The sequence below is a fragment of the Beta vulgaris genome, chromosome 9 (genome assembly GCF_026745355.1).
Source record: "Beta vulgaris subsp. vulgaris cultivar EL10 chromosome 9, EL10.2, whole genome shotgun sequence".
In the NCBI taxonomy this organism is placed as follows: Eukaryota; Viridiplantae; Streptophyta; class Magnoliopsida; order Caryophyllales; family Amaranthaceae; genus Beta; species Beta vulgaris.
Genome location: NC_079210.1, coordinates 13,416,207 through 13,443,602, shown reverse-complemented (window position 1 = coordinate 13,443,602; position 27,396 = coordinate 13,416,207). Strand labels below are relative to the sequence as shown.

General features: G+C 35.9%; 3 protein-coding genes across 3 annotated transcripts; 2 read left to right on the top strand and 1 right to left on the bottom strand.

Annotated features, from left to right (window-relative positions):
* The first annotated feature begins 277 nt into the window (after window positions 1–277).
* On the top strand, window positions 278–5,723 carry LOC125491572 (vicilin-like seed storage protein At2g28490). Its single transcript, XM_048635783.2, is given in 6 exon segments — window positions 278–817; window positions 820–916; window positions 3,015–3,196; window positions 3,304–3,384; window positions 3,975–4,403; window positions 5,023–5,723. Coding segments are annotated over 6 exon segments (1,767 nt in total). The 5' UTR covers window positions 278–373; the 3' UTR covers window positions 5,557–5,723.
* Window positions 5,724–6,286: 563 nt separating this feature from the next.
* LOC104903270 (proteasome subunit alpha type-2-B) lies at window positions 6,287–20,909 on the bottom strand. Its single transcript, XM_010691290.4, has 11 exons — window positions 20,703–20,909; window positions 20,515–20,591; window positions 18,670–18,734; window positions 15,758–15,804; window positions 15,524–15,599; window positions 14,908–14,975; window positions 13,283–13,352; window positions 12,124–12,209; window positions 10,832–10,894; window positions 10,521–10,586; window positions 6,287–6,651 (listed from the first exon to the last, which is right to left on the bottom strand). Exons 1-11 carry the CDS (start codon window positions 20,741–20,743, stop codon window positions 6,603–6,605), a joined length of 708 nt encoding a protein of 235 aa, XP_010689592.1. The 5' UTR covers window positions 20,744–20,909; the 3' UTR covers window positions 6,287–6,602.
* A 681-nt stretch (window positions 20,910–21,590) lies between these two features.
* LOC125493321 (uncharacterized) lies at window positions 21,591–26,878 on the top strand. Its single transcript, XM_048636554.2, has 3 exons — window positions 21,591–21,845; window positions 24,123–24,492; window positions 26,070–26,878. Exons 2-3 carry the CDS (start codon window positions 24,292–24,294, stop codon window positions 26,517–26,519), a joined length of 651 nt encoding a protein of 216 aa, XP_048492511.1. The 5' UTR covers window positions 21,591–21,845; window positions 24,123–24,291; the 3' UTR covers window positions 26,520–26,878.
* The last annotated feature ends 518 nt before the right edge of the window (window positions 26,879–27,396 follow it).

Sequence of the window (27,396 nt, the reverse complement as noted above, 5' to 3'; positions counted from 1 at the left end):
AGAGCCAAAGAGAGAGCCACAAGTTTTTTTTTTTTTTTGACGGGAAGAGAGCCACAAGTTTGAATTGTCCTACAAAATTTCTTTGTACATAATATATAATTAAATCCCTTAATTCCAGAAGCAGATATTTAAAATGCACGTTAGTTTTTCGAAATATAATTCCCTACTCATGATGAACTAGTGTCCTTGGTAAAAACTTGCCACCATAACCTGTTATTTCCTGCATGAGTGACACGTGTCACCTCAAAATCTCCCAAATTTCCCCTACATAAGGCAGTTGTACGATGAGTCTCTTGTTTCTTTGTCTAAACCCACTACAACAACATATCAGCAGAAAAAACTTAAAGAGCGAAACCAAAGAGAAAGAATTAATATGGGAAGGTTGAAAGGTATAGTATTGGTGGCACTACTTGTGTGCTATGCAATGCAGGTGGTGGTGAGTCAATCTTATGGTGAGAGGAGGAGAGAGAGAGGCTTATCTCCCGAGGAAGAAGAAAGGAGAGCCAGGGAAGAGGACTGGAGGAGGAGAGAGAAAACAGCCGAGGAGGAGCGGCGACACCGGCAAGAGAGAGAGAGCTGGGAGGAGGAAGAGGAGGAAAGAGGAAGGCCGTCGCGGCGAAGATGGGAAGAAGAGGAAGAAGAAGAAGAAGAAAGACGTAGGCGGCCTCAGCCGGAGCCATATGGGCCTCGGCCGGAGCCGTATGAGCCTGGAAGGAGAGGAAAGGGAGAAATGTTTTTACTGAAGGAGTCAAAGAAGGTGATAAGCACAGAAGCAGGAGAAATGAGGGTGGTTAAAGGGTATGGAGGAAGACTTTATGAGAGAGACCTCTTCATATTGGCTTTTTAACTTTGGAACCACGTAGTCTCTTTGTGCCTCAATACTTGGATTCTTCTTTGATTCTCTTCGTGCGTAGAGGTATTCTTTACTGTTTTTCAATGTCTTACTAATACCGTCCTCTACCCTATGCAAATAGATCATATGATTCTCTTCAAAATTACATCTCGTACCTTCATCTAGGTATAACTCCTAGTCTCCTACATATATAATTATGTTTATGTTATAGTTGTATATAGTTTTATGTAAAGGTTAAGGTGGTGGAGTAGCTCACCTCCTATTCTAAGCTTTTTTTTTTTTTTTTTTTTTTAATTAGGAAATTAAGTCAGCCCAACCTCAGAGATCTGAGGGGAGTGCTCTACCACATGAGCTAGCTCCTCATCCTTTCTTATTCTAAGCTTATAGTTTTATATAAGCTAGTCTTTCGCAAAAACTTGAAAGTTAAATAGGTAGTTTGGAAAGAAAAAAATCGCATAATTTTATTATCTTGTTTTCACTTCAATGCCTTGCTCTTGACTTTGTTAGTTTGTTACTAGAACTTGTAGGAAATATTTCTTTCAAACAAAAATATCATATGATTCTCTTTGTGCCTCAATACTTGGATTCTTCTTTGATTCTCTTCGTACGTAGAGGTATTCTTTACTGTTTTTCAATGTCTTACTAATACCGTCCTCCACCCTATGCAAATATCATATGATTCTCTTCAAAATTATATCTCGTACATTCATCTAGGTATAACTCCTACATATATAATATGTTAAGGTTAAGGTGGTAGAGTAACTCACCTCCTATTCTAAGCTTATAGTTTTATAAGCTAGTCTCTCGCAAAAACTTAAAAAGGGAGTTTGGAAAGAAAAAAATCCCATAATTTTATTATCTTGTTTTCACTTCAATGCCTTGCTCTTGACTTTGTTAGTTTGTTACTAGAACTTGTAGGAAATATTTCTTTCAAACAAAAATAAAGTGTAGGAACATATAGTAAAACTTGTGGCAATGGACTTCTTTGGAAGTGTCTCAAAATATTTGCTTCATTTCTCTGTACTAATCCGTCCCAAAATTTTGCTCCATCTTGTATTTGGTAATCTATTTCTCTCTAAGTAAACCGCAATTCTTTTCTCTCTAAGTGTTCGCTCTCCCTATCCTTCTAGAAAGGAAATAGAGCAAACAGAGAGAGTTATTTTTCTCACAGTAAATCTTGAGTGTGATAATATATTATTCGTCCGTTCGGACGGAAATAACATAGGCAAATATGCCTATTTGAACATAGAGATGCAATCCAACTATAGAGGGGTGTTAAACCTACTAACAGTGTATAGGCATCATATAATTTTACTATTCATGTGACATGTGGGCAGCAAGATGTCCGCGCTCTGTTAGCTGTTTATCATTCCTTTCCGACTAAATCACCCCTATATCACACATGTCTTTGTACCTCAGCTTAGTTATTTAGCTGATATGTAGTCAATATGGATCCTTGATTTGTTTTGTTGTGTATAGAGCCATAAAGGCTATGTGTCGATTTGATTCAATGGTATCACTCCTACGAGACTTTTCCAATCAGGTATAGGACCTTAATTATCAACTAAATTAGCTATTATCACATCATGAACCCTCGATGTGTAAGCTCTCTCCTCCAAAAATAGTAGTTAGTGCAAGCCTTATATATTCTTGTCAGATATCATCTTAAAATTAATAAGATTCCGAATAGATATAGTTTGAGGCCATAAGTTCAACTTATGGATCACGAAGTCACATTGAATTAATTCACGGTTTATATCATATATGTTACGAAAATTTTAGAAGTTCCTAGGCAAAAAGGACTAAAGAATACATCGAGTGCCCATTCTACACCCGGGTAAATTTATCCCTCTCACATCCTCCTCTTCATGTGCTCCCAACATGATCAAGCATGTTAGTACAAGTATTACTAAATTTAATATATGGCTAACCATCCAAATTAGTTCAATGATATTAGTTTAATTTATAAGAGGATTAGAGTTTACCATGTAAAAATTTGAATATGTATGTTGCACAAGATGAAGAAAAGCTAGCATTGATGAATTTATTTTCGTTTCACTACTTACGGAATGGTCTAATTCTGCTAATGCATTATGGAATGGCGTGATTCTGATATTGCATACATGTCTAGAATGGAAAACTTGACCTTTTGAATCTATAGGTGAAGCAAAAGTTGGATTGATCTACAATGATGAGCTAGGAGAAAGGGAACTAAGGATGGGAGATGTGTACAGAATACCGGCTGGCTCAACTTTCTATATTGTTAACACGGGGGAGACCCAAAGGCTTCATATCATTTGCAGCATTGACCCTTCTGAAGGTTTGGGCTTTGGTACTTTTCAGGTGCATATTTTCCTAACTGAATTATATGTCTCGTTTCAATTCAAAATCATAGTTATTCTTTCTTAATATACCGTTTGATGCTTATAATTAGTACGAAATCATTGCAGTCTTTCTTTGTTGGAGGAGGAGCAAACCCTGTAACAGTATTTGCAGGATTCGATCCTCAAACGCTTTCAACAGCCTTCAATGTGAGCAATCTTTGTCTAGCTAAGTTTTCAATCTACTCTTTTGTGAACTCTAGGATCTTTGATTATTTTTGTAGCGATCTGCCAGTGTGAAACCTCGGAAATTTTTTCCTTTCGTACGCTTTGCTTCAAACACGTGTCTTATCGATCGAAATACGCGCCACAAGTATAAGATTATAATAGTTTTTTTGCAAGGAACATCAGAGTGTACTTGCGTAATGTTGTCTATGACAAGTTGATAATGTAAAACTACATATGAAAATAATCTAACAAGATTTCACATGATAGGGAACAAAATTACATATTGGTGAAAAAATTGGTTGAAGTTCATGAATTATGTATTGCAAGTAGGGAGTTTTTCCTGATGATGTGAAATTATTAGCATTTGCTAGCCTCAAAGTATCTTATTGAAACTGCAAAACTTCATTGTACGGTGCTATAGAAGTAATTTAAGAACTTTTTAGAAGCATGATATGAAATGTTGCTTGCTGTGTACAAGATGCAGCAAGAACATTGTTGAGACATATTATCTTTGTGTCCCTAGTTTGGTCCGAAAAAAGTAAGTCAAATTTATGAAAAATACGAATTTGTAGGTATCCATCGGAGAGTTAAGGGACCTTATGACAGGGCAAGATGCAGGACCAATCGTATACGCTGATCCAACCCATACTCCTAGTTTGTGGGCGAATTTTCTGAAAGTTAAAGAGGAAGAGAGGCTCGGACATCTGAAGATGGTGACACCGAATGCAGGTACTGGTGAAGAGAAAGAAGAAGAGCCAAAGAGATCTTGGTGGAACGTTTTTGGTTCACTACTAGGGACTGAAAACAAGAAAGGGGACAAAAGGGGTGATACAAGAAAAAGGGGTGATACAAGAACAGGTTCAAGTCCAGACTCGTACAATCTTTTTGACCGAGATCCTAGTTTCAGAAACAATTATGGCTGGAGTATTGCCGTTGATAAGCACGAATATCATCCACTTAAGAAATCCGGGATCGGAGTTTACCTAGTCAACTTGACAGCGGTAAGCTCTTCTTTAAATAGCTGTAAATTGATCTTGTTTGTCTAAATTTTTATGCGATAAATTATCTATCCCAAAAAGTGTTGGTTGTCATTTGACTGCTTACTTGAGGTTATGAGAGAGACATTTTATAATGTGATACTAGCAATTTCTTTCATTGAGTAAAGAGCTCCTTGGGTAGCCATTTCAGTCCTATGTCAGACTTAAAGTTTCCGCTAAATGTATTATGAACATGACTTCCATGACTTGAAACATATTGTGAAGTGTATATATTCATGTAGTAATAAACAGGTACTTGAGGTATAATAAAAAGTAGAAACATAGTTATCGGTATGATAAAAAGTAGTAACGTAGTTATCTATTCGTGTAATCTAGTTAAGTTGTAGTGACTTTCGCATATAGTTATAGCAAGTAAAGCAGTGTAACAGGGTAACACAAAGCAAGTTAAGAAGTGCCTCCCCAGAAATGGGGAAATGCCAAGTATAAGATGCGAGATGATTGTAAGCATATGATTTCCTGATGGTTAAATGGAGATTGGAGTCATATTTTAGCATAGTTCGTCCATTTTCTAAGGAAATACTGATCAACATCATCGTTCATGTGTTCCTTTCTATCTTGCAAGGGCTCTATGATGGCACCCCATGTAAACCCCATGGCTACAGAATACGGCATTGTCCTAAGCGGGGTGGGCACTATCCAAGTCGTGTTCCCTAATGGCACCTCTGCGATGAACACTAAGGTAAAAGAAGGTGATGTGTTTTGGATCCCGAGATACTTCCCCTTCTGCCAGATTGCTTCTCGGACTGGGCCGTTTGAGTTCTTTGGGTTTACGACTTCTGCCCATAGGAACCGCCCTCAGTTCCTAGTTGGTGCTTCCTCTATCTTAAGAACCATGCGGGGACCAGAATTCGCTACTGCTTTTGGTTTGACGGAGGACAGGTACTACGAGATTGTTGATGCTCAGCTGGAAGCTGTTATACTCCCTTCTCCCTCTGCTGCTCCAGCTGATGAGAGGTTAGAACCCAAGGCAGAGGGAAAGGAGCAAGGTGAGGATGAGCAGTCGAAATCCAAGAAAGAGGAGAAGATACTCGAGGTTAAGAAGGTACCCAAGTTGATGAGGAGCCTAGGCACTGAAATGATCATGGGTTTTGAGTAGAATGAATTTGCTGTTTGGTCTGTACAGTTTCCTGTCCATTTGTGGCTTTCACTGTCGTAAATCGTGTTTCGTTTTCGATTATGAGTTGTAAAATAAAAACCCAGATAATTTTTGCTTTGTTATGTATCTGCGTTTTGTATCATGGTATATCCTACCTTTCATCGTAAGCCTGCTGGTTCACATAAATTTTTGGTACACAATCATAGTTCTCTTAAAATGATTTACCTATAGGTGGTGAAGTCGTATGTTATTGAGTTCACGCACATAATTTGCTATTGCCTATGCAAAAGACGTGAATAACCAAACTTCATATGTACGGTGTGAGTAACTAGACTTGTCTGTGTGGCTGTGCACCGCCAGGGTATTATATAGAATAGATGTTTAACTCCTATTCGGTGGCCACAGGTGAGGCCAGAGTAGGTTGGGAAATGCTAACCTAGGGCAGGCTTCGCACAGGACGTACCTGGTTTCGGGATAGTGTGGGAACGGTAACTTTAGGCATTTCTTCTAATATTTGTTTCCAGTGTTACATTGTTCTCAGAAAATGGAACCTTGTAAAATTATATATTTAATGTGGATTCGTACTAGCTTATGACATAAAGAATTTGTAAGGTGATTAATAGCTGATTTTGTATTGTATCATGCAAAATTGTTTCAAGACCGGGCAATGGATGTGTTTTCTTGCAACAATTTGCACAATCTTTTAGTTTGCCTTCTAAGTTGCTCAACAAGAAAGAAAACTCAGGCACTGCAAATTTAATCTTAGGAAGCAGCCGCACAAGTAATACTACTATCAAATAGGAAACAAGGTTCTTATGACATTACAATATCATCAAGAAAAACTACACATAAAGTCGCACATGCTGGTTTGCCGTGCTGTATAGATCACTTCTCAAGTCCTCAAAGTTCACAATCACAGCTACATATGACCAACAAAACAGCAGCAATACATATCAAACAGTTAGGTGTGAAACCCAAGGAACTCAGAGAGCATAATGCTGAATCACTTCCAGACCTAAATCACCCTATCTACTTGAAAATGATGTTTATTCAACTTCAGCCAGGTAGTCATCAATTTCAGCAGGAGTTAGCACTCTGCAAGTGGAGTAAACACAATTGTGAGGCTTAGAAAAACTTTTTAGACAGATATACCATCCATTATACAGACCATAAAAATTTAGTAAAAATGAGGACTCCAAATATAGAAGACAACATAAAAAAAATTCATCATCTGAAAAGATAATTAATTCATGCTTGAGTAGTAGACTAGGAGAAAGATAAACACATTGACTTCCGCTCCATAGTTAGAACTACATTATAAATAATTATATATACAAAAGAAATGGCAGCCCTGCCAGACGTGAGCAAAAAACAAGGGGAGTATTCAGCTCAAACATGAGCACCAATGGAGAGGAATAGAGATCTAAGCGCACTGCAAATATGCAACTTTCCCAGCAAAAGATGAAATTCTCTCGTGAATGTCGTACTCAATAAATGTTTCCCGAGGATCCCATCTTAAGTAGACTACTTCCAGTCATTGCAAAATCTTGCAAAATAGCACCACAAATAGATCATACTATGGAAGGGAAGCATCAAACATCTGAGGAAGAGCATTCTCAGATGGACAGGGAATCACAAATACTCACTGTTGCCAGACACTCTAGGTTAGACAAGGATGTCAATGCAAGCTTTCTAGCTGTTCATAGATGGGATGATCAACGAAGTGCATATTTTGTTTGATAAACCTGTACTTGACCTTGAGAGCAAAAAGCCTTTGCTAGAATCAATATGGGATACAGGACAAAGGCCAGTTAAGAATCCTGGCTCGAAACATTAGATAGGATGCGAATTCAGGTCAGTTGCATCTCAAACATAGAGGACAGTGATACTAGCTAACAGGTTGCTGTAAGGCGGGATGAACAATAGAACTCCACTGCATTTCCTACTATTCAATCTCTTCCTGCATTGTCCAGCCTTCCTTGACCCTCCAATTTCACCCAAAACAAATAAAAAAAGAGGAGAGAACAGCAAAGATAATAGGAAATAAAAGGCACGACCACACACACACTATTCGACACCCTGAGAAAGAAAAGGAAAATTGGACTGGATGGGCGGTCAAGAAGCTGAAGTGGATCAAAGTCCTAGCTCCTTAAGACCATGTGAATAATTGAGCTCAAGCCGCTCAACTATCTTTCATTTGCTTTCTTAAGATTAACTATGCTTTTAACTTACTCCTAAAGTGAGGATTCTACATGTTGGGAGTTGTCTGGTTTCTTATTTTATCTAATAGTCGAGTTTGTAGCACAGTATATGGGACTGTGTTACAAAAATCATCGAAAACAATTAGCATGGCACTGTGCTGAAGTGTGCGAGACCTTGTTGCTTGCACGTGAAGGTACTCTAATTTGTTTAAGTGAGAGAAGCCAGAACAAATCAGCATATACTCCTCCTAACATATACCCTAGATGAGTAAGCCTTGGAATTTTAATTGGAACCCTTACAGCCTGTTTTCGTACGTGGTACTAATGGTGGTATTGGCAATGAAATCAGATGTAATTTGCAAAGAAAGTCCCTAACTCATTACCATGGTTATGAATATCATCCCCAAACATGTGATTCCTTCTCAATTTTCCGATCCCACTCAATGCCTCATCTAAAGTGGTAAATGGATGGTAATGCACAATTATGAAGAAAAAGACATGTTTGGGAATGGATTCTCATTATCATTGACATGAGTTTTTTTTTTTTTCATAAATTACAATACCAAACATGTCAAGTTCTAGTGTATTTCAATTGAGTGAAGATTATGAGGAACTAAGCTAGTATCGGTAATGATACACAAGGTTATCAAATTCGCGATTTGAATCGTAAAATCGCACGATTTTACGATCTAATTTGGGCTGAAAGATTTAAGTTGTACATAGAATCGTAAACGAAGAAAATCGTATGTGGAATCGCACAAAATCAGTAGAATCAGTAGAATAGCGATTTTCTACCGATTTTACCGATTATGCTTTTGGCCCCTTATATTGAATTATATAGCTGGGTACCTGGGTATTAGAATAAATGGGACAGGCCCATAAGATCTCACCCTCACATCTATCTCTAGATGCACGGACACACGAATCTAGCTGCATGGAGCCACGCACACACCAAATATCTGTTTCTCTCTCTCCTTCGTTTCTTCTTCAGTTTTTGATTCTTCTTCCATTATTCTTTGGTTGTTCAGCTATGAGGTAGGTGTTCTTGCTTTCTGGGATCTCCTAATCAATAATTCTATCAATAGTTCTTTTTATTGCTAATTAATTTTTGATTTTCCCCTGACTTCCGATTAATTTGGCTTCGTTTCTTTTGATCTCCTTCGAGTAGTGCAGTCTGGACTCTTAAGTACTGAACTTCATTCGAGTGTTTGGAGATGTTTCTTTTTGTAATTAATTTTCGTTAATTTGGCTTAATTTGTATGGGACTCGTTTTAATGTTGATCCTACAAAGGTAAGATGCAAATATTGTGGTGTTGTGCGAGGTGGTGGTAACCATTGAATGATAAGATGGAGAACTTGACAAGTATTACTAACTGATTGAATTGGACTGTGATGCCATTCGATTATGGAAGTAATAAAAAAAAGTAATATCTTCTTTGAGTCATTTATTATAGATTCGGGTAGAAGATGCAGATTATTTATCATACTTATTATAATGATTTTCATTTGCTCAGTTTCTGATGGAGCTGAAACATCTTTCGTTGGATTGAAAAAGAAGAAAAAGATTGATGAATATTGCTGTTTAACTTTCATCTGTTTAACTTTATCGCAAATGATTATGACTTAGGACAAAGGAACACTTATCTTCATCGTATTTTTCAATGTCTACCTCTTTTCTTCCATTGATGGCATCCTTTCTCATCTCATTTGATCATTATGACAGCTAAAATATAATTTTTAGTTTTGTCCATTGGAAAAATGGGTAAATAGTTTACATATTTTATCATATAATCTTATTCCTGCAAAATTCGTAGAATCTTACGATTTTACGATCCAATTCTGAGGGACCCTTCCGATTTAAAGTAGAATCGCGATTTTGACAACCTTGCTGATACATATCAGAAGTTCTAAAAAGTTCAAAGCACAAAGAAATCCACTTCGAAGAAATTTTTCCAAAATATTAGACTTTTAGGAAAAGGTACGTGTACATCAGCGATAACCCGAGGTTAGAATATGCAAGTTTTTCGCTTCTGCGGGGTGTTGAGGAATTGTTTTCACTGAAAGAACAATGAGAGAGGAAGAAGCCACTTTGTTGTGCATGTAAAAGAATAAAAGTTCAAGTTCGGAAATGAAAGTTCCCTTGGGTGGGGGGATCTGGGAAAGCAATCCATTCAAGGAAATGTGAGAAGGAAGAATGACCACTTTGTTCAAACAACAAAGATTAAAAGAAATCTAAACTGCAACTCCCTTCTCTCATCTAGGCTTTATTTCTAATGAACCAAACATAATCTATCCACAATTCCACAATATCGAATCAATTACTTGCCTATCATCGAGCCAAAGTTTCAGACGCTTCATAATTATATTAAAACCATTTGCTGATTTAAATAAATCAAGATAAACAATATGCCTTCAATGATTTGGGAGATTGTCTTTCTAATTCAAAAATCAGACGTTCACCATTAAGTTAGCCGGGTGAATATTACCAAAATTTGTAAGAATACATTTGAAGACACAGATCTAGAAATATTATTTTTCACACGTAAATCACAAATCATTATTAACTTTTGACAAATGAAGCATCAACATTATTAGACTTAGCAAGAAGTTTAGAATTCATTTTGGAACAGAGCACCATACTTTAGCTAGATTAAGGTATTTAGCTTTGCCTCACAGTTCAGAGTATACAAGCTCTCCAGGGGAAGAAATTACAACACATTTAGAAGGACTTAAACCACGAGGCAAATATAAGAGAATGCACACCTGAACTTTCTGTCAGTGCCAATAATCCCAATCTCAATGTTCTTCCCAGATATTTGGCCTTCGAAACTGCATAATGAACCAAATCACCAATAGTAATTGATAAGAGTACAAATTCAAAGGCGGCATCTAATAGAGCTTCAAGAAGACTACATGAGTCTATTTCAACTATAAATGCAGCAAGAACAATCCTATTAGTGTTCTCGTGTCAACTCACGACCGTATAACACATCTGGCAAATGCATATAACTAAAAACCCATATAAATTACACACAGGACAGAACGGGGAGGTTAAGGTCTGGACGCTTTCTTACCCTTCCTTCAGTGTCAATATTGCTGTATGGACTGCGTCATCGAGTTCCATATCATCAGTATACCTGCATCCAGAAAGCAATTCTTCATTCCTAGCATTCTTATAAACTTTAAATCTCCAAATGCCATAACCTGGGGTAAAAAAAAGAGGGTATGATATGTGTGTGCATGCATGTACAACTAAATATCGATACATATTTCTTGATCGTTCTTAAATGATTTCATTACTAAAAAATACACTTCATACATTGCATAGGAGCATATGCAGATACCAAAAGACCGCACTAAATTATTGCTGCGGATGGGGGTTAAAAAATTTATTTTCATAACATTAAGAGTAATTAGTGTGAGCCCAGCATTCACACATCGTGCTTAAGAAAAATTAACCACCTCAATTCTTTTACAAGAAACTACCTTGGTAATAGTCTTCACTTAGTGAACCGGCCACAAGAAGTTTCAGAAAGAAAAAATGGTTCATCACTGCAATGGTTCATTAACTTTGAGGATAAATATTGTTAAATCATGTCATTTTTAAGCTAGAAATTGCCATATGTTGGTATTGCTAATCAAAAACCTATATAACTTGGACTTGGGTACTCAATCGGACACAAGTACACCAAATGGGCTTAAGAAAATTCAAGGATATCGGCCCAGTATGAAGTGTCCATGTTGGCATACTCCATGTCCAAGTGTTGAAGATCTAACAAGTAACATAGATGAATACTATTAGCTTGGGGATCGGGCTTGTTTGTCAAAAAAGATTGAGGTGGATCAAAAGAATAAACCATATCTCAAAGGTTGTTTCTAATTAATTGTGATCGTTATACTAAAACAAATATTAAATTAAAAAAGAATCGTCTAAAAGATAAAAGGATATGTCAATGAAATATATGAACCTGCCATGGACGGCCTTAAAGCATGACCTCATATGAAGTATCGGTCAACTTTTAAGAAATCCAAACGGACTTAAACCTCAATGTTAAACCTCCATCAGCAAAACGTGGTGATATACTTTTCAAGATGCTACAGCAAGACCTCATAGTAATTACGCTACCCTAAGATAAACATTCACTTCTTATACTTAGTACAGCCTCATAAATACTATCTAGAATTATAAAGTGCCTGCATATATTAATTAGAACTTGTTGGAACTAATTGTAGGTTTTATAAACTTACGGGAACAGAGAATTTCTTGCCACCCAATAGATAGATTGCGTATATTCTTAACATGAGAAAAGAAAGTCAGAACACTGCACAAGATGGTGCATAGTCAACAAAATCAATATCTCATTACCTCTTTTCAAGAAAAGTTTTTGCATTGGAAACATTTTTTCCCATTGCTGATGCCTTCCAAGAGAAATATGAACCAGAGGGATCCACCTGAAAAAATATAGAGCATTTTAGAAAAATGCTAAGATCCTAACAGAAACTAGTATAATTAAAAGCCTAGTCAACATAGAGAAGTAAGGGTTTAAAATTTAATCAGATAAGTACAAGACTGACCAAAAAAAAGGATTTTTTAAGAAAGAAAGACTGAACATTAAAAAACCACAAAATATAGGTGCTGCTAGCAGCCAGTACGTGAAGCAAGATGAACAGCAGGTAAACAGAGATTATAAATCATAAAACAAACTTTAGCTAAGTGAAATTTCTCCACGTTATCGGTTTGTCGAACTCTTTCACAGGGTTTCTGATATGCAGATTGTGTTACATAGATATAGAAAACTTGTCACGGGGAAATTTTCGTGGCTTACTTTTATCGGCTAGCAAGAGCCTAGGAGACTCCCTTGACGGCGTCTAGACGATGTCTAGACCAACCTTAAAACACAGACTAAGAATTTTCAGCCCAAAGCCGACATTAGTTCTTTTACTTATACAAAATTAAACTAAGCAATACAAGATTTCCAGAAATATATGACAAAAGAACATACTCTTTAGAGCATTGCAAGTTCCTTCCAAGAAAAAAAGAATTGTAAATTTAAGGGTAACACCCCGACCCTACAATTTTTAAATCTAAGTTTCAAGGATCTCCTAAAATTGGAGACGAGTACTGCAACAAGAATATCGATTATCGTTCCCCTGAGATAGTAGATAATCATACATGATCCTTTAAGGAATAATGTCAGCATCTGAGATTTATTTAAACATCTTACTGGTAAGTGTCACAGAGGTTTGAAAATTAATTACCCTAACCCAGTAACCTACTTTTTTCCTATAGCGTCAAGTGGTCAACAATCCCTTGGTGTCCCTTTAATACAATTCTTTTATCTAATCAAAATATCAAAATGGATCTCCAGTTCTAAAATATATCCCTAATATAAAGCCGCAATCAAACAATTATGAAAATTCCACCTAATTATTCGGGTATGCCACACTAACATAAACAATGTAGACATTCAGATACAAAATCAAATATGAACCACTTCTAGCATTAAAAAACACTAATTTAGTACCTGATACAATTGTGGACCATTCTCGTCAAATCCAGCAATCAGAAGAGATACTCCAAAAGGTCTCACACCTCTGCATATTCAGAAAAGGGTGTGATATTAGATTATAGATTAATGGACTAGAAGCAACTAAAACAGATAGATGCAATTTCAACATAAAAATTTGTGTTACAAGATCAGACGAGATCTTTCAGAGCCATATACTTCTTTAATATCTCTATACTGGCTACTAATTCATTCATGGGCACAACAGTTGCACAGAATTCTTCCAAATTCTTTTATTTGATGGAGGGGAAACAGAGATGGAGCATAGCTGCACAGCACACTTGGTGAAACTGCATCGTACCCCTCAATTTAACAGACAGAAAACAAGAGCATGACATGAAATATGGAGGACTTCTAAAATGGACTGATTAACAGCTGTAGGAAGTCAATTCAACAACATTGTATATTCTAAATATATAAGATTTGCAGCCTAGAAGGAATATATTCTAGAACATCTTGTTTTTCATGGATTTAAGCTAAAGAGAGTACAAATACACTCAGGACTTCTGTAATTGGGTGATTGGAATTTATGGAACAGAACAAAACCTCTCCTCTCTCATATACCTCCAGACTTCTGCATCCAGTTCAACTCATTCTGTTCACAGCATTACAGCATCCAAGAGCACTTCCTAGCTTACCAATGGAAGTATACCCCTCCCCCCAGGACAAGAATCTCACACTCATCGCTGGTGGGCAAAGGAGCGTGGCTAGAAGTGCAATGAATTCAGAAAGATAGTCAGAGAAATGCTGACGAGAACAATTGAACCCAATGGTGACAACAATTGGAAGTGTAATAAAACTTATAAAAGTCTATTTTATTTAATGAAAGAAACCCCTTAGAAACTATTTCCCTTCGATGAAAGGATGAAAATTACAACAAAGGCTAAATCAAATCTACTCCTTAAGATACTTACAAGAAGTGGTAGTGGAAGAGACAAAAATGAGAATATAGAGCAAGAATAATAAATTCAAGCAATATGGACTTATTATTGTGTTGTTGGTAGGATGGCTCCCATTATCCTATCCTTCTAAACCTCAATATAGCCACTAAGTTTATCAAGTTTCCAACTTCCCTTCACATTATGGGTAGCACGCACATACACTTTCCCAATTATATGAATAATAGACCAGTTACTCATAGTAGTGTTTCTCCAATATTCTTTTCCAAGCACATGGTTTTTCCAAGTGCTAATAAGTGGGCTACTAACTAGATATTTAATTAAATGAATATTAGCAACAACAACAATAACAATTTTATGAATAATACACTGGAATATACTGTTGTTAATACTTCCTTTGTTTATTTTAGTTGCAACAATTTCCATTTTAGGTGTTTTTATTTAGATGCAACATTTACTTTATTGGTAGAGGTTTTGGGACAATTTGACCATTTTATCCTCACTTTACCTACCCCACATGCAAAAAGCATGGGCAATTGGGTAAAATTTTACTATCTCTCCTCTTTCCTTAATAATTGTGCAAAAAGGCATTTGTTGCAATAGAAAAAAAACAGAGGTAGTATTTCATAACGAAATCATCAAAACTGTAATTGGCGTAAACAGTAGTCCAAGAAAAAATCTTACCCTGATTGAGTAAATTCTTGCATAACTGCAGCAGTTTCCCGGACAAGTTGTGTAACAGGGATTGGTTCCTAACACATAATTTGCAAATACATTAGTGACCATTGAACAAACATATGACGATAAGTAGAATGGATTGGGAGGAAGGACTGCCCAATGGCAACAGAGTCATTAAGTCAAATATATTTCAAACCATGACGTGGAGAGAACATTGAGCGAACATGTTTGATCAGAAACATCAATCATCGCGGTAAAAATATTCAAATAGAATGTAATATAAAAAATAAATGAAGTAGTTAACAGCACAAATCATTCCTAGATCATGGAAAATAAGAAAGGAAAGAACTCGTTAAACAATAAACACAAGTTACAGAGTGAAAGAGGATAAAAAGTCCTGAACATGTAAAACAGCTCATTACAAAATCAAAGAGTTTAAAAAAAGCCTTCTAAAACATAAACAAGAACCAGATGTAATCATATAACTAAAGAGAAGAAAGTATTAGCACAAAGAAACCGCCCAAGATTACCATAAAAGGGATACCAAATGACAACTTGCAGGACCAGGAAATTGAAGTCGCACACAGACAACAGAGAACGGTATCAATAAAACTGAAGGTACCTTGTATAATTTATAATACTGTTCTGCCTGCTTCCTGCTTTTACGGACCAAAACACGAGAATCGGGACCCATACCACTATAGATAAAAAAAATAAAAATAAAAGAAAGAGTCAAAAAGAACTGTAGATTTGGATAAAGATCAAGCCATGGGGGAGGGGGGTTTGCATTAAGTCCAACTTATAACTCCAACATAATGGGAATTGGAAATGTAAGACATAAGCAGATGAAGCTAACCTGTAGACAACTCCAATATTAGGCGTCAAAAGTTGAATCTTTTGAACCTGAAGTCAAAGAAATTTATATGTTTATACATAAACAAGAAATTAAATGCAACAATGAGGGTGGAAGAGATAAAATATGCTTAAGATTAGCAGAAATAAACATCAATTCATATAAGGGCAAGATCCTTAACAGTGTGTATGATAGGGAGCGGTGGAAAATAAAGGAAATGAGTCACTTTCCAATGTCTAGTTTCAGAAAATACATAAGATCTGGTAGGAAAGGAGAGGATTGGAAAGGAAAACCTTTTCTATAAATTTCCCTTCTTCAATGGGATGCATCCTATCATAAGCTCAAATTTCACTTCCTCAATATAATAAAATAAAAACAGATTTTCAACAATTTTTGCCTCCGAGATTTTGGACAATATATAAAAAATCTGTCGTTACTTTCAACAAGTAGCATATTATTAAACAAAATCAATCTCCTCTCAGAAACTTAAGACCACATATAAAATATAGTTCCTTTATTTTCCCTTCCCTTCCTATCCTTCAATAAAATCACACAGATTGTAAAAACAAAGCTACAGAAGCATCACCATTGCAATTTTTAAACATATACCTTAACTATTCATAAAATAGACATGCATGACAGCAAGAAGATAAATAAGCACCACATAAAGCACCCACTCTGGGCACACAGAATCAGATACAGAGCACCATAAATAAACATGTATCTACGAGCCACTTCCATTATTATTATATTCTTATCTTTTTTTTTTCTTATATTGAAAAACTATTATAATTTACCACTACTTGAATGATTGAATCTCTAATTTTACAAAATCACTCACATACATATGTTGAACCTTTTATATAGCACAATAATAATATAGAAAATATCATATGTTAAGAACTATAATATTACACAAGAAGCATGAAGAGAAAAGTCATTTACATGCACCAGTAGATCACTTCAAGATACAAAGATTGATAAAATAGAGATGGCAAGAAATCTGTATCAACCACCTAAACTCCATGCCATTAGGCAAATCATACAATAAACCAGTAGCCAAAAAGATTTATATAGAAATAGGCATAAAGAAGCTTATGATTTCTCCACCAAAAATGGAACTTATTGGCGAAGCACCACCATTACAAGGAACATACTATTAACACCGAAACTATCTGGAGATCTAGGTGCAAACATCACCCAAGACCAAAAAGATATTACTGAAATACACTTATCATCAAAGACTAAAATGACAAGGAGGAAAGTGATTATCCTTCCTACCACTTACAGCCATATAACCTACAGGTTAGGCTCCACATCAGCAATGGCTGAGAAAGACTAAATAAGCTTATACAAATAGATTTATCCACCTCATACAAAGTCTACATTACCAAAAGAAAGGCACTCTTAAAACATCCAGTTCTAGAACATTCTAGAATAGCTCAGCAAAGAACATTTGACACCTCCTTATAGGGAATAAGTTTGACATATCACAAAGACTAGCTCAATGCCCAGGCAAACCTTGACAGTTCACTCACATTCCTATAAATAAAATCGAAAAGGTAGAATATGAAAGAAACCCCTAATTTGGGTCATTTGAGACCAAAACAAAAAAAAAAGGACTGGTACCTTCATCCTATGTTACCTGGACTCGTCTAGGAGTGTCAAGTATGGGTACGGTTCCAAGTGTCCGGTACGACACTTCTAAAAAATCAGGACACGGGGACTCTGTCCGAAATTTGGACACGGGTACGGGTACGCGAAATTAATATCTTATAATCTAAAAAAAAAAAATCCAATAATTTAAATCTACATAATAAAAAGGAAAATAAAAAGAAAGTAAGAGGGAAATAAAAAGAAAGTACAAAAGTACTTTCACAACAAAAGAAAGAGAAAAGAAGAAAAAGGGAGAGAGAGACAGGAGAATAAAAAAGAAAACTGAAAAAGTAAAAACTTGAAACTTGTTTTTTGAGTCCCCCCACGTGACTACACGTCTACATCCCCTTTTTTCTTTTACAAAACAACACAGCCAACCATAAGCCAGAAGCCCAAAACAAAAGACAAACTGATCTGAGAGACCCTAGACGGGTAGCCACCATGCAGCCACCATGAAAGCCACCGGAAGCTTCTCTCAACACCACGAAACCACCATGAATCTACTCGCCTCTCAATGACAACTTAAAGCCCTAAGTATTTGTCCTCTTCCATCTACATTTAGTTCTTCAATTTTCAGATGTAAAGTTACAAACCCTAGATCTAAGTAACCTAAATATGACGTTTTTCAAGAGTTTTCTTCTTCTCTTTTATTCTTATCATTCGAACTCTAGGGTCTGAATCTAGGGTTGGTCGTGTCCGAGTGATACTTTCCGGATCTGACACGGATTTCGTACCGGTGTCGGTGTCGTGTCGTACCGACACCGGTATTTGGCAAAATTTGCCGAGTCCGGGTAACAGAGTCTTCATCCACTTTCCAGGTCAATAAAGGACTGGTACACACTACTCATCTAAAGCTACCAATTTCACAGCTGGGAAAGAATTAATCATATTGACCAAGTACAATATGAAACGAACACCGAATCAGGGTCATTTGAGACCAAAACTTTTCTTTAGGTGACAAGACCTTTGAAGGAAAACACAGGTCAGGCAATAAAGGACTCGTACACACTACTCATTTAAATCTACCAATTTCACAGCTCGGAAAGAATTAATCAGATTGACCAAGTACAATATGAAACAAACACCAAATTTGGGTCATCTGAGACCAAAACTTTTCTTTAGATGATAAGACCTTTGAAGAAATACAGAAGTCAGGCAATACCTTTCATGCTGATACAAACTGGAATGATCTATAGACCATATCAAACAACATGAGCATGAAATAAATTGAAAGATTTTACACGTTAACCACTACTTACAGATGCTTCATCAACAAGGATTGAAGGAAGTTTCTTCTCAGTAGCGATAACAACACCATTAGCAGCTGCAACCACCAGACAAGACAGTATATCCTTAAATATTGTATGCTTCAAAGTTCAAGCAGACTAAAAATACTCAAAATCCTACTTTATAGAAAGAAAACATAACTCATGAGTTGAATGAATTGGAACGAAGAAATCGATACATAATTAGCCTGTCTCATTCAGCTATAATTGAAGTGTAGAAATTATTCTGTTTTCCGAATATTAAAAACCACAAACCGTGAGAATTAGAAACTTCTTTTCATCTAGTTGGGATATGGAAAGGGACTACTAATGATTAGAGATAAAATAAATTATCCCCTTCCCTCTTTTTAAAAAAAATTAAAGAAGAGCAATGGATTCAGCTCATAAAACTTGGATTTGGGATCGAATTAAAATAACTTTTTTTTCCAAACTTGCGCCATTTTAATCACTGAGACTAAACAATTTCTTTGGGACGTTCATCTCATTAAAATTTCATGTTTTATAAAAGAGGATATGATTAAAGAAAATCAAACAGACATCCTATTATCTAAATGTAATACCTCGGTTATATGAGAGAACTCACTAGACTCTCATCATTAGTCTGGGTGCTAATTTGAGGAGTTGTTGGAAAAATCTTTTAAAAGTGTCTTCATTTCAACTCCAATATGCATGACTTAAACTTAAATGAAAGCTAATATTCTCATCTAACACTACCAATCGGAGGCATTCAAAAGTGATGCCTGATACAAACTCATGACTACACATTGAACTATTGAAGCATAAAAGGTTCTCTTAAAACCTTAAATCAGCATTAAGGTCCAGCAGAGTCTTCTTCTGTTGGGAGTTGGTTTCAAATTTAAGAGTGTTCCTCTTTATCCTGACGGATTATGAAAACAATTGTTTGCTATAAAAGCTTGTTTGGGTACAAAATATGTGGAATGAGGAGTCATTTGGTTCAAGTATGGAATGGAAAGGGAATGAAAACAAATAGATGAAGGGAATGGTAAGAAAAATGGTAACTTCTATTGAGTATATGGTTGAAGCCAAGGGATGGAAACGAATGGTAACCATCACCACCAACACCAAGTAATGGATTTTGTAACTTGAGGAAGAGGAGAAGATAACAAATTGGTGGAATACATTATCATCAAGTAATAATAATGGATTAATGAGGAGTCGAACCAAACAAGAAGAAAGGAAATTGGTAATTGAATCACTTCTTGAAGCCCGAAAATAGTGAATCAAAGGTGATCTAAATCTTTTTGTTAATTTGTTCGACAAAATAGACATGTTAGATATTACACCAAGGGTGTATTGCCCATGTAGGAACAACATAGGTCAGACATTTGATGACAATCTTCTATATCATGTAACATCTTATGATTCTTATCTGCAAAATCATTTAAAAGAAAAAAAAAACAAGTATCGTTAAGAACCTAATGTTGGACTACTCGCCTCCAGTTATACGAATGTCAAGAAAAAGAATTTCGAACTCTGCAACACCCTTGAAAATCTGTTGGTTTTTTTCTTTCCAAATGCACCACCAAAAATGCCAAAAACAAAACCTCCACACTTCAGCAATCAAGCCTTCCTTCAACCTTCGCAAACAACCCGCAAAAAACAGAATATAATTTTTTCCCCTAATGACATAAACTGCAACAACTCACAACAAAAGAATTCCTCTATGACATAATCTCCACCCAATAGCTCCGAATTTGGAACTTCGCAACCAAATTGCTTCAAACACATGAAGATCACATCTTTAAATTGCCAAAACCACAAACTAATTCAACAAAAACAAAGACTTGATTGAAGTACCTTTGATGCCGAGTGAAGTCTGGCCAGAACCAACAGCAGTTAAAGCGTGCTCGATCTGCACCAGTTTACCCGAAGGACTGTTTCATAACACCATTTGAAGATCAAAATGTTAGATAAAAATACAGCAAAAATTAACCCACTGAGTTCTTCGCAATGGATGGATGAATTAGTGAACAAGTAATAAGTACCTGAAAGTGGTGAGAGAAAATGAGTATTGACTGTCCCCCATTGCAGATTAATTAGACAGAAACACGGAGCAAAATGGAGAGAGAGGCTGAGGTTTGCGCTTTTCTGTAAAAGAGTGACCCCTTGAACAAGCAAAGATCGCCGAGTGTGTTCTTCTTTTTCTTTTCAATAGAGCAAGATTGCCAGATTTATAGCAATTAGTGACCCCTTGAACAAGCAAAAATGCCGAGTATATCATTCCAGGCCTCCTAACTTGTCGAGCCGAGCTCGAATCGTTGTTTGTTTGGCTTGGGTCCTTTTAAGTTTATTCGAGCTCGAAACTTAACGAGTCGAATTTTGTTCAAGTCGAGTTTTGTTAAATATTAGACGAGCATTACCTTTAGTTTTTACATATATATGTTCTTTGTTTTTCCTTTTTTAATATTTGAGATTTATAGGTTTTCTTTTAATCAATGAAACTATTAACTTATTATTGTGTGATATTTAGGTTAATATATTTATGTGTGTGTATATATCATTTTTCTATATAAAATGTATAATCGAGCTCGTTCACGAGCTTTCGGACCGAGATTCGCTTAGCTCAGCTCGACTCGTTAAAGTCTTGAACCAAGCTTTGACCAAACCGATAATTAGTGACTAGTGAGCCCAAGCCTCCTTATTTGTCGAGCCGAACTCGAACCGTTGTCTGTTTGGCTTGGGTTCTTTTAAGTTTATTCGAGCTCGAAACTTAAAGAGTCGAATTTTGTTCAAGTCGAATTTTGTTAAATATTAAAGGAGCATTATTACCTTTAGAGGGTGTTTGGTATGGAAAACGTAAACACAATGGAAAGGATTTGGATAAGGAGGGGAAATGGAAATAATAACCGTTACCTTTAAGCCCATGTTTGGTTTGTGAAAAAATAGGCCCAGAAATGGATTGGGTTAAATGAATCCATTTCACATTGTTTGGTTGGGCCGGAATGGAAACCCAATCCGTTTCTTTTGTTAACCCATTCCCCTCATTTGTTACCAGTCATTAATTTGGAGTAACAAAAGAGGAAACATAACCCTAATCTAAAAAAACTCAAAGCCGACCTTCTCTCTCATCTCTCCACACTCGCAACTCCAAATTTTCGCTCTCTCTCACTATCTCTCGCGTCAATTGGGTAAGTTTATATCTATAATCTTCGATTTTTATTGATGTTGAAACATTAGAATCGTTCATTTTGATGAAATTTGAGCTAGTTTTTTTTAATTATTTGTTAAATTTTGTTTTACATTTTTATTCTGAATATTATGTTAATTTTCATGTCGAATTACTGAATAATCTTACATAATAACAAATAATCTTACATAATAATTGTGTTATTTATTTGTTGTTTATAATAATCACTATGAGAATTTAGAGGTGCTTAATTAATTGTTTATAATTTCCGCTTGAAGATGGAGGATTGCATATTTGCATTTAATTTGAAAATTGACGTCAACAATACCATGTCGAAGATTACAGATATGTTGCATAGATTGCTTATAGGAAAATGAATAGATTACAGTATATATATTATAGATTACTATATATTATAGGAGTATTGGTTTGTTTATGTTGCATAGATTGCTTAGTTTAGGAAAATGAATGTACAGGGTATTGAAACAGTTGCAAGGAACGTTTCTGGAGCAAACATGTGTGACTTGATAAAATCTATAGGAAGGTCAAGAAGGCTAAAACAACTTCAACTAGTATTTATTATGGTCATTGTGATTTTGAAGATGTATTGGGTTTGGTATATGATGAATGTTACGACAATTAGGTGCACTCAATTGAAGGAAAAAAAAAGAATCGAAAAATATTACGTTTGAAAATTTTGAATATGCTAGTAAGAGAGAGTGATGTAAAGTGTAAAAACGAACTTCGTGTCAATAGACATACCTTCAATGTCATATGTGGATGCTTAGAGATATCGGAGGCTTAAGTGGGACTAGAAATATGTCACTTCAAAGATAGTCGCTATGTTTTTGTACACTTTAGCTCACCATAAAAAGAATAGGTCAATTGGACATTACTTTCTTCGAAGTGGGGAAAGTGTGAGTCGATAATTTAACCTTTGTTTGAGGGTCGTCCTCAAGTTGCATGAACACTTGCTTCATAAGCCCACTCCACTACTCGAAGATTGTGAAGATAAAAATTGGAAACCATTCAAGGTATTAGTCCCTCATATATTCCAATTTCCTAGCTAATTTTATTATTTGCATGTGCAAATGAGTTATGTGGTTTTCTTATGTCTTGTAGAATTGTCTAGGAGCATTAGATGGCACCTACATTAATGTAAGGTGTCTTCACAAGAAAAGGGAAGTATCGGACAAGAAAAAATATTGTTGCTATGAACGTATTGGGTGTATGCTCTCCCAATATGGAATTATTTATGTTCTTCCGGTTGGAAGGATCCGCTCATGATGTTCTGTCCTTCGTAATGCCCTCTCTAGGCCAAATGGCTTAGGGTACCTCGAGTAAAAGTTAGTGATTTGTCTTTAATAGTAGGCATATTTTAGGTAGTAAGATAAGCTAGTAATTCTCTTTTTTGACAAACATGAAGGTAACATTATTAGTTGATGCGGGCATACAAATTGTGAGGATTTCTCGCACCTTATAGAGGGCAAAGATACCACCTCAAAGAATGGGTGATAGACAACCTGAAAGTGCGGAGGAATACTTTAATATGAAGCACGCGAAGGCAAGGAATGTTTATGGAAAGGACTTTTGGATTACTCAAGGAAGATGGTCTATACTTAGAAGCCCTTCTTTCTTTCCCATCCGGACTCAGGTCGTATTGTTATGGCTTGTTGTCTAATACATAACTTAATTAGGAGAGTTATGCCTTCAGACGATATAGAGGAAGTAGAGAGTGAAAGTGATGATGAGTCTGATGATTCTGATGATGAAATTGAGTTTATTACGAATATTGCAACTTCTGATCGTTAAACTACATTTAGAAATACACTAGCACAAGATATGTTTAATGCATGGAGGGCACGAGGTCGGCATGCTCATTAGCAAGTAAATGTAAGCATTTTTAGTTCTTTTCATTTTATTTTCTTCTAGTAACATAGGTTTGTCATTTTATAATAAATGATTAGTGTGTATTTGACTGTAGATTCAAAATGCAATATAAGTTCATGGAAATTTTGTTATACTTTCACATGCTTGAATTTCATTTTATGCTTGGAAGCTCCTATGGAATTCTGATCTCATTAAGCTGCAGGTAATTATAAATAGGGACACTCTCATGAAGCTGTTATCTAAGCACACAGAAAAATATTCTGTTTTTATATATCCCTCCACTGTTTTTATATATCCCTCCACTGTTTTTAGTATGGTTGCTTACATTCTGTTTATAAATATATTCTGCATACTGAAATTTACTATATACTAATGGTTTCATAAATAGGATGGTTTCTGACACAATAAGTCAAGCTAGTGAATAGGGCAGCAGTAGAGGGAGAGGTAAAAACAAAAGGTTTTGGACCGTACAGGAAGATAATGTGCTCATAAAATCATTGCATGAGCTGGCTAGTGATCCTAGGTGGAAAGGTGAAAGTGGATTCAAAAGTGGGTATATGAATAAGCTAGAGGAGATGATTAAACGTGAGCTTCCTGATTGTGGTTTGAGAGCCGATCCACACATCGAGTCAAGAATAAAGCATTGGTCGGAGAAATACTCTGCCTTAGCAGAGATGTTGTCTCTTTCGGGATTTGGGTGGGATGATGAGAAGAAGATGTTGCAAGTGGAAAAGAAAGTGTTCGATGAATGGGCAAAGGTATGTGAACTAACTTAAGCTATCTTGTGCAAACTTTTACAAAATGTGCACAGTAGATAGACAACATCATCACAGATTCTTCTAGTTTCTCCTATATTGGAAAGCTTCATCCTTTTAGACTCATAGTACACTAATCTGATTCAGACAATAAGCACTCATTATTTTACAGAAGCACTAACAAGTAGCATGAAGTTTGATGATATACATGTGTAAAATCATTATATAACAAGTAGCAGAGTATTAAAAAATCTTGATTGCATGTAATAATGTTCTGTTATCAAGAGAAAAATGTGGTGTTCTACTTCATCTTGATTCCTTTTTTTTAAAAAAGAAGTTTGTTACAAGTTTGAAGAATTGAGATTAATAAGAGTAACAAAATTAAGATGTTCTAATGATTCATTTTTCTTCATTCATTCAAACAATAAGATTAATATAGAAACAAGAATTTTAATATTATCAGATTTTTTCAATCTAGGAGAAGGCACATAGGAGAAGGCTGCTCATATGCTCTTATTTCATCATCATCATTATATGCATCAAGCATGTAGGTGTTCTAGTACATAGTGCCTTAGTGGCCTGCCAAGTACAGGTGGCATAACAACTACATCTATATAATCAAATAATAACTAATTTGAAGTATAGCCTACAGGGTTATAGGTACATTTGACTAATATTAACTCTTAACAAGGCTGGTTCTAATTTGGACTTTTGAGTAAATTTGATGACCAGAAGCAGTATTAGTATCCATCAAAGTTAGAGTATATGAATTGCTTCCAGTTGAATTTGCCATAAAATGATGAAGGCGACAGCATAGCTGCTACCACTTTAACCAGAATAACATCCAAAATTAAAATGATGAAGTAATATTCTCTCACACCAAGTACATCCCCCCTTAGTGACTCATCACAGATAAGTGCAGCTACTTATTACTTCCTGCCCTCTTCCTTCTCCTGCTGTACGTATAGTAAATAGGAGGTTTGGGCTGGGCATTAGCACTTCATTACACAAATGCATTCATAGAGAGGTGGTTTTGGTTGACTCTGCTAGAAAGGCACCAACTGTCTGTCACTCCTTTGCACAAATTAGTAGAGAAATATGATGGGATTGATTGATTTAATTCATATGATCAGAAGCAGTAGGCTTTCCTGATGATGACTTCTAGATCTTTTAGACATGGATGCAATATAAAAGTTCTGAGGTATTTTGAAAAGTTGGCCACACTGTGAATTGCTAGCTAGCAGGTATGAGACTCTTGTAGTGTTGGTGTTTGCTGGGAACCTATGTTATTTGGAACCAATCTGATTCAAGCTTCTTTAACTCAACCTAGTGAATTAAGATACATCTATGCAACAGGGCATTTAGCTATTCCAGTTTGCCCCAGAAAACGTGGAACAATCTTAGAAACAGCTGGATCTGACATTTTGATCTGCATCTATCTAATCCTAGTGCTTTCAGTCTGGTAACCTAGCCAGGAAGGAATTTTATTCTTCTTTGTTTATGCTGTGTGTTGTTTCCCTCGCTTTGCTTCTTTCTGCATCTATCAAATGCAACTCTGTAAATGCCCTCTCTGTATGCAGACTCATAAAAGAGCGAAGGGAATGTATGGAGTACCTTTTCCTCACTATGACATACTTGCTGAAATCTATGCTAAAGACAAAGCAACAGGAGATAAGAGCGAGTCTTTTTATGGAGCAGTCAAGAACATGAATTCTGAGATTGAAAAGGAGCCATTAACTCTAGAGAGTGATGAGGAGGATGATGCCATTTCTACAACTCAAAGTCGGAAGCGTCCATTGAAGAAAGAGGTTGATCTTTCAACTCCCTTGAAGAAACCAAAGAAATTGAAGGACTTTAAGGATAAGGGACAGAAGAAATTATATGAAGGTGATCAACTAGTTGCTTCCCTTCATAGTGTCTCAACAAATTTCAGCACCATTTTCGAGAACATCAGTGCTAATCTTGCAACCATGGCTAGTACGTGGTCAAAAGCTGAAGAAAGGGAACAACAATTGGATGAAAAAAGTTAACAAGATATTGGAGGAGGTTATGAAGTTAGAAGGTGTCTCTCCATCTGAAGCCTTGGAAGCAGCAACAATTCTGATGGCACATGAACATAAGCTCAGAATTTTTTATCAAGCTCCGGTGAATCTTAAGAAGCAATACATTCTTGATCTCTTAGGAAAAAATAGAGCTAGAACTTTTATATCAACTTTATGATGTATTTTCTTTTTATAACTTTAGACAATCTAATTAATCATGACAGATTCTATGTTTCCAGAATCGAATTTGGTTCAAGGGTTCTAACTCTATGTCTAGCTTAAATGCAGAAAAATATTAGAAAAATAGTTGTGGAGTAATATTATGTTTTATCATGGCTGATTTTTTAGTTTTACTATTATCCTTGTTATATTACAGAATTACAGTGAACCAAACAAGGGAATGGAATGGGTTAAGTTGAATCCATTCCCCTACTTTAATGGATTCCTTTCCATTTCCTTTCCTTTACTCCAACCAAACATGGGCATAGCCCATGTTTGGTTTGTGAAAAAATAGGTATGCCCATGTTTGGTTTGTGAAAAAATAGGCCCAGAAACGGATTGGGTTAAATGAATCCATTTCACATTGTTTGGTTGGGCCGGAATGGAAACCCAATCCGTTTCTTTTGTTAACCATTCCCCTCATTTGTTACCAGTCATTAATTTAGTAACAAAAGAGGAAACACTATAACCTCCATAATCTAAAAAAACTCAAAGCCGACCTTCTCTCTCATCTCTCCACACTCGCAACTCCAAATTTTCGCTCTCTCTCACTATCTCTCGCGTCAATTGGGTAAGTTTATATCTATAATCTTCGATTTTTATTGATGTTGAAACATTAGAATCGTTCATTTTGATGAAATTTGAG

What these genes read in the sequence shown, in the direction of transcription:
- LOC104903270 (XM_010691290.4), bottom strand. Translation starts at nt 20,743, where the DNA reads ATGGGGGACAGTCAATACTCATTTTCTCTCACCACTTTCAG. An exon ending in AATATTGGAGTTGTCTACAG is followed by an intron (nt 15,600 to 15,757) that starts GTTAGCTTCATC and finishes TTTTATCTATAG; the next exon opens with TGGTATGGGTCCCGATTCTC. An exon ending in GGCACTGACAGAAAGTTCAG is followed by an intron (nt 6,652 to 10,520) that starts GTGTGCATTCTC and finishes CTCCACTTGCAG; the next exon opens with AGTGCTAACTCCTGCTGAAA.
- LOC125493321 (XM_048636554.2), top strand. Translation starts at nt 24,292, where the DNA reads ATGAATAAGCTAGAGGAGATGATTAAACGTGAGCTTCCTGATTGTGGT. An exon ending in TGTTCGATGAATGGGCAAAG is followed by an intron (nt 24,493 to 26,069) that starts GTATGTGAACTA and finishes CTCTGTATGCAG; the next exon opens with ACTCATAAAAGAGCGAAGGG.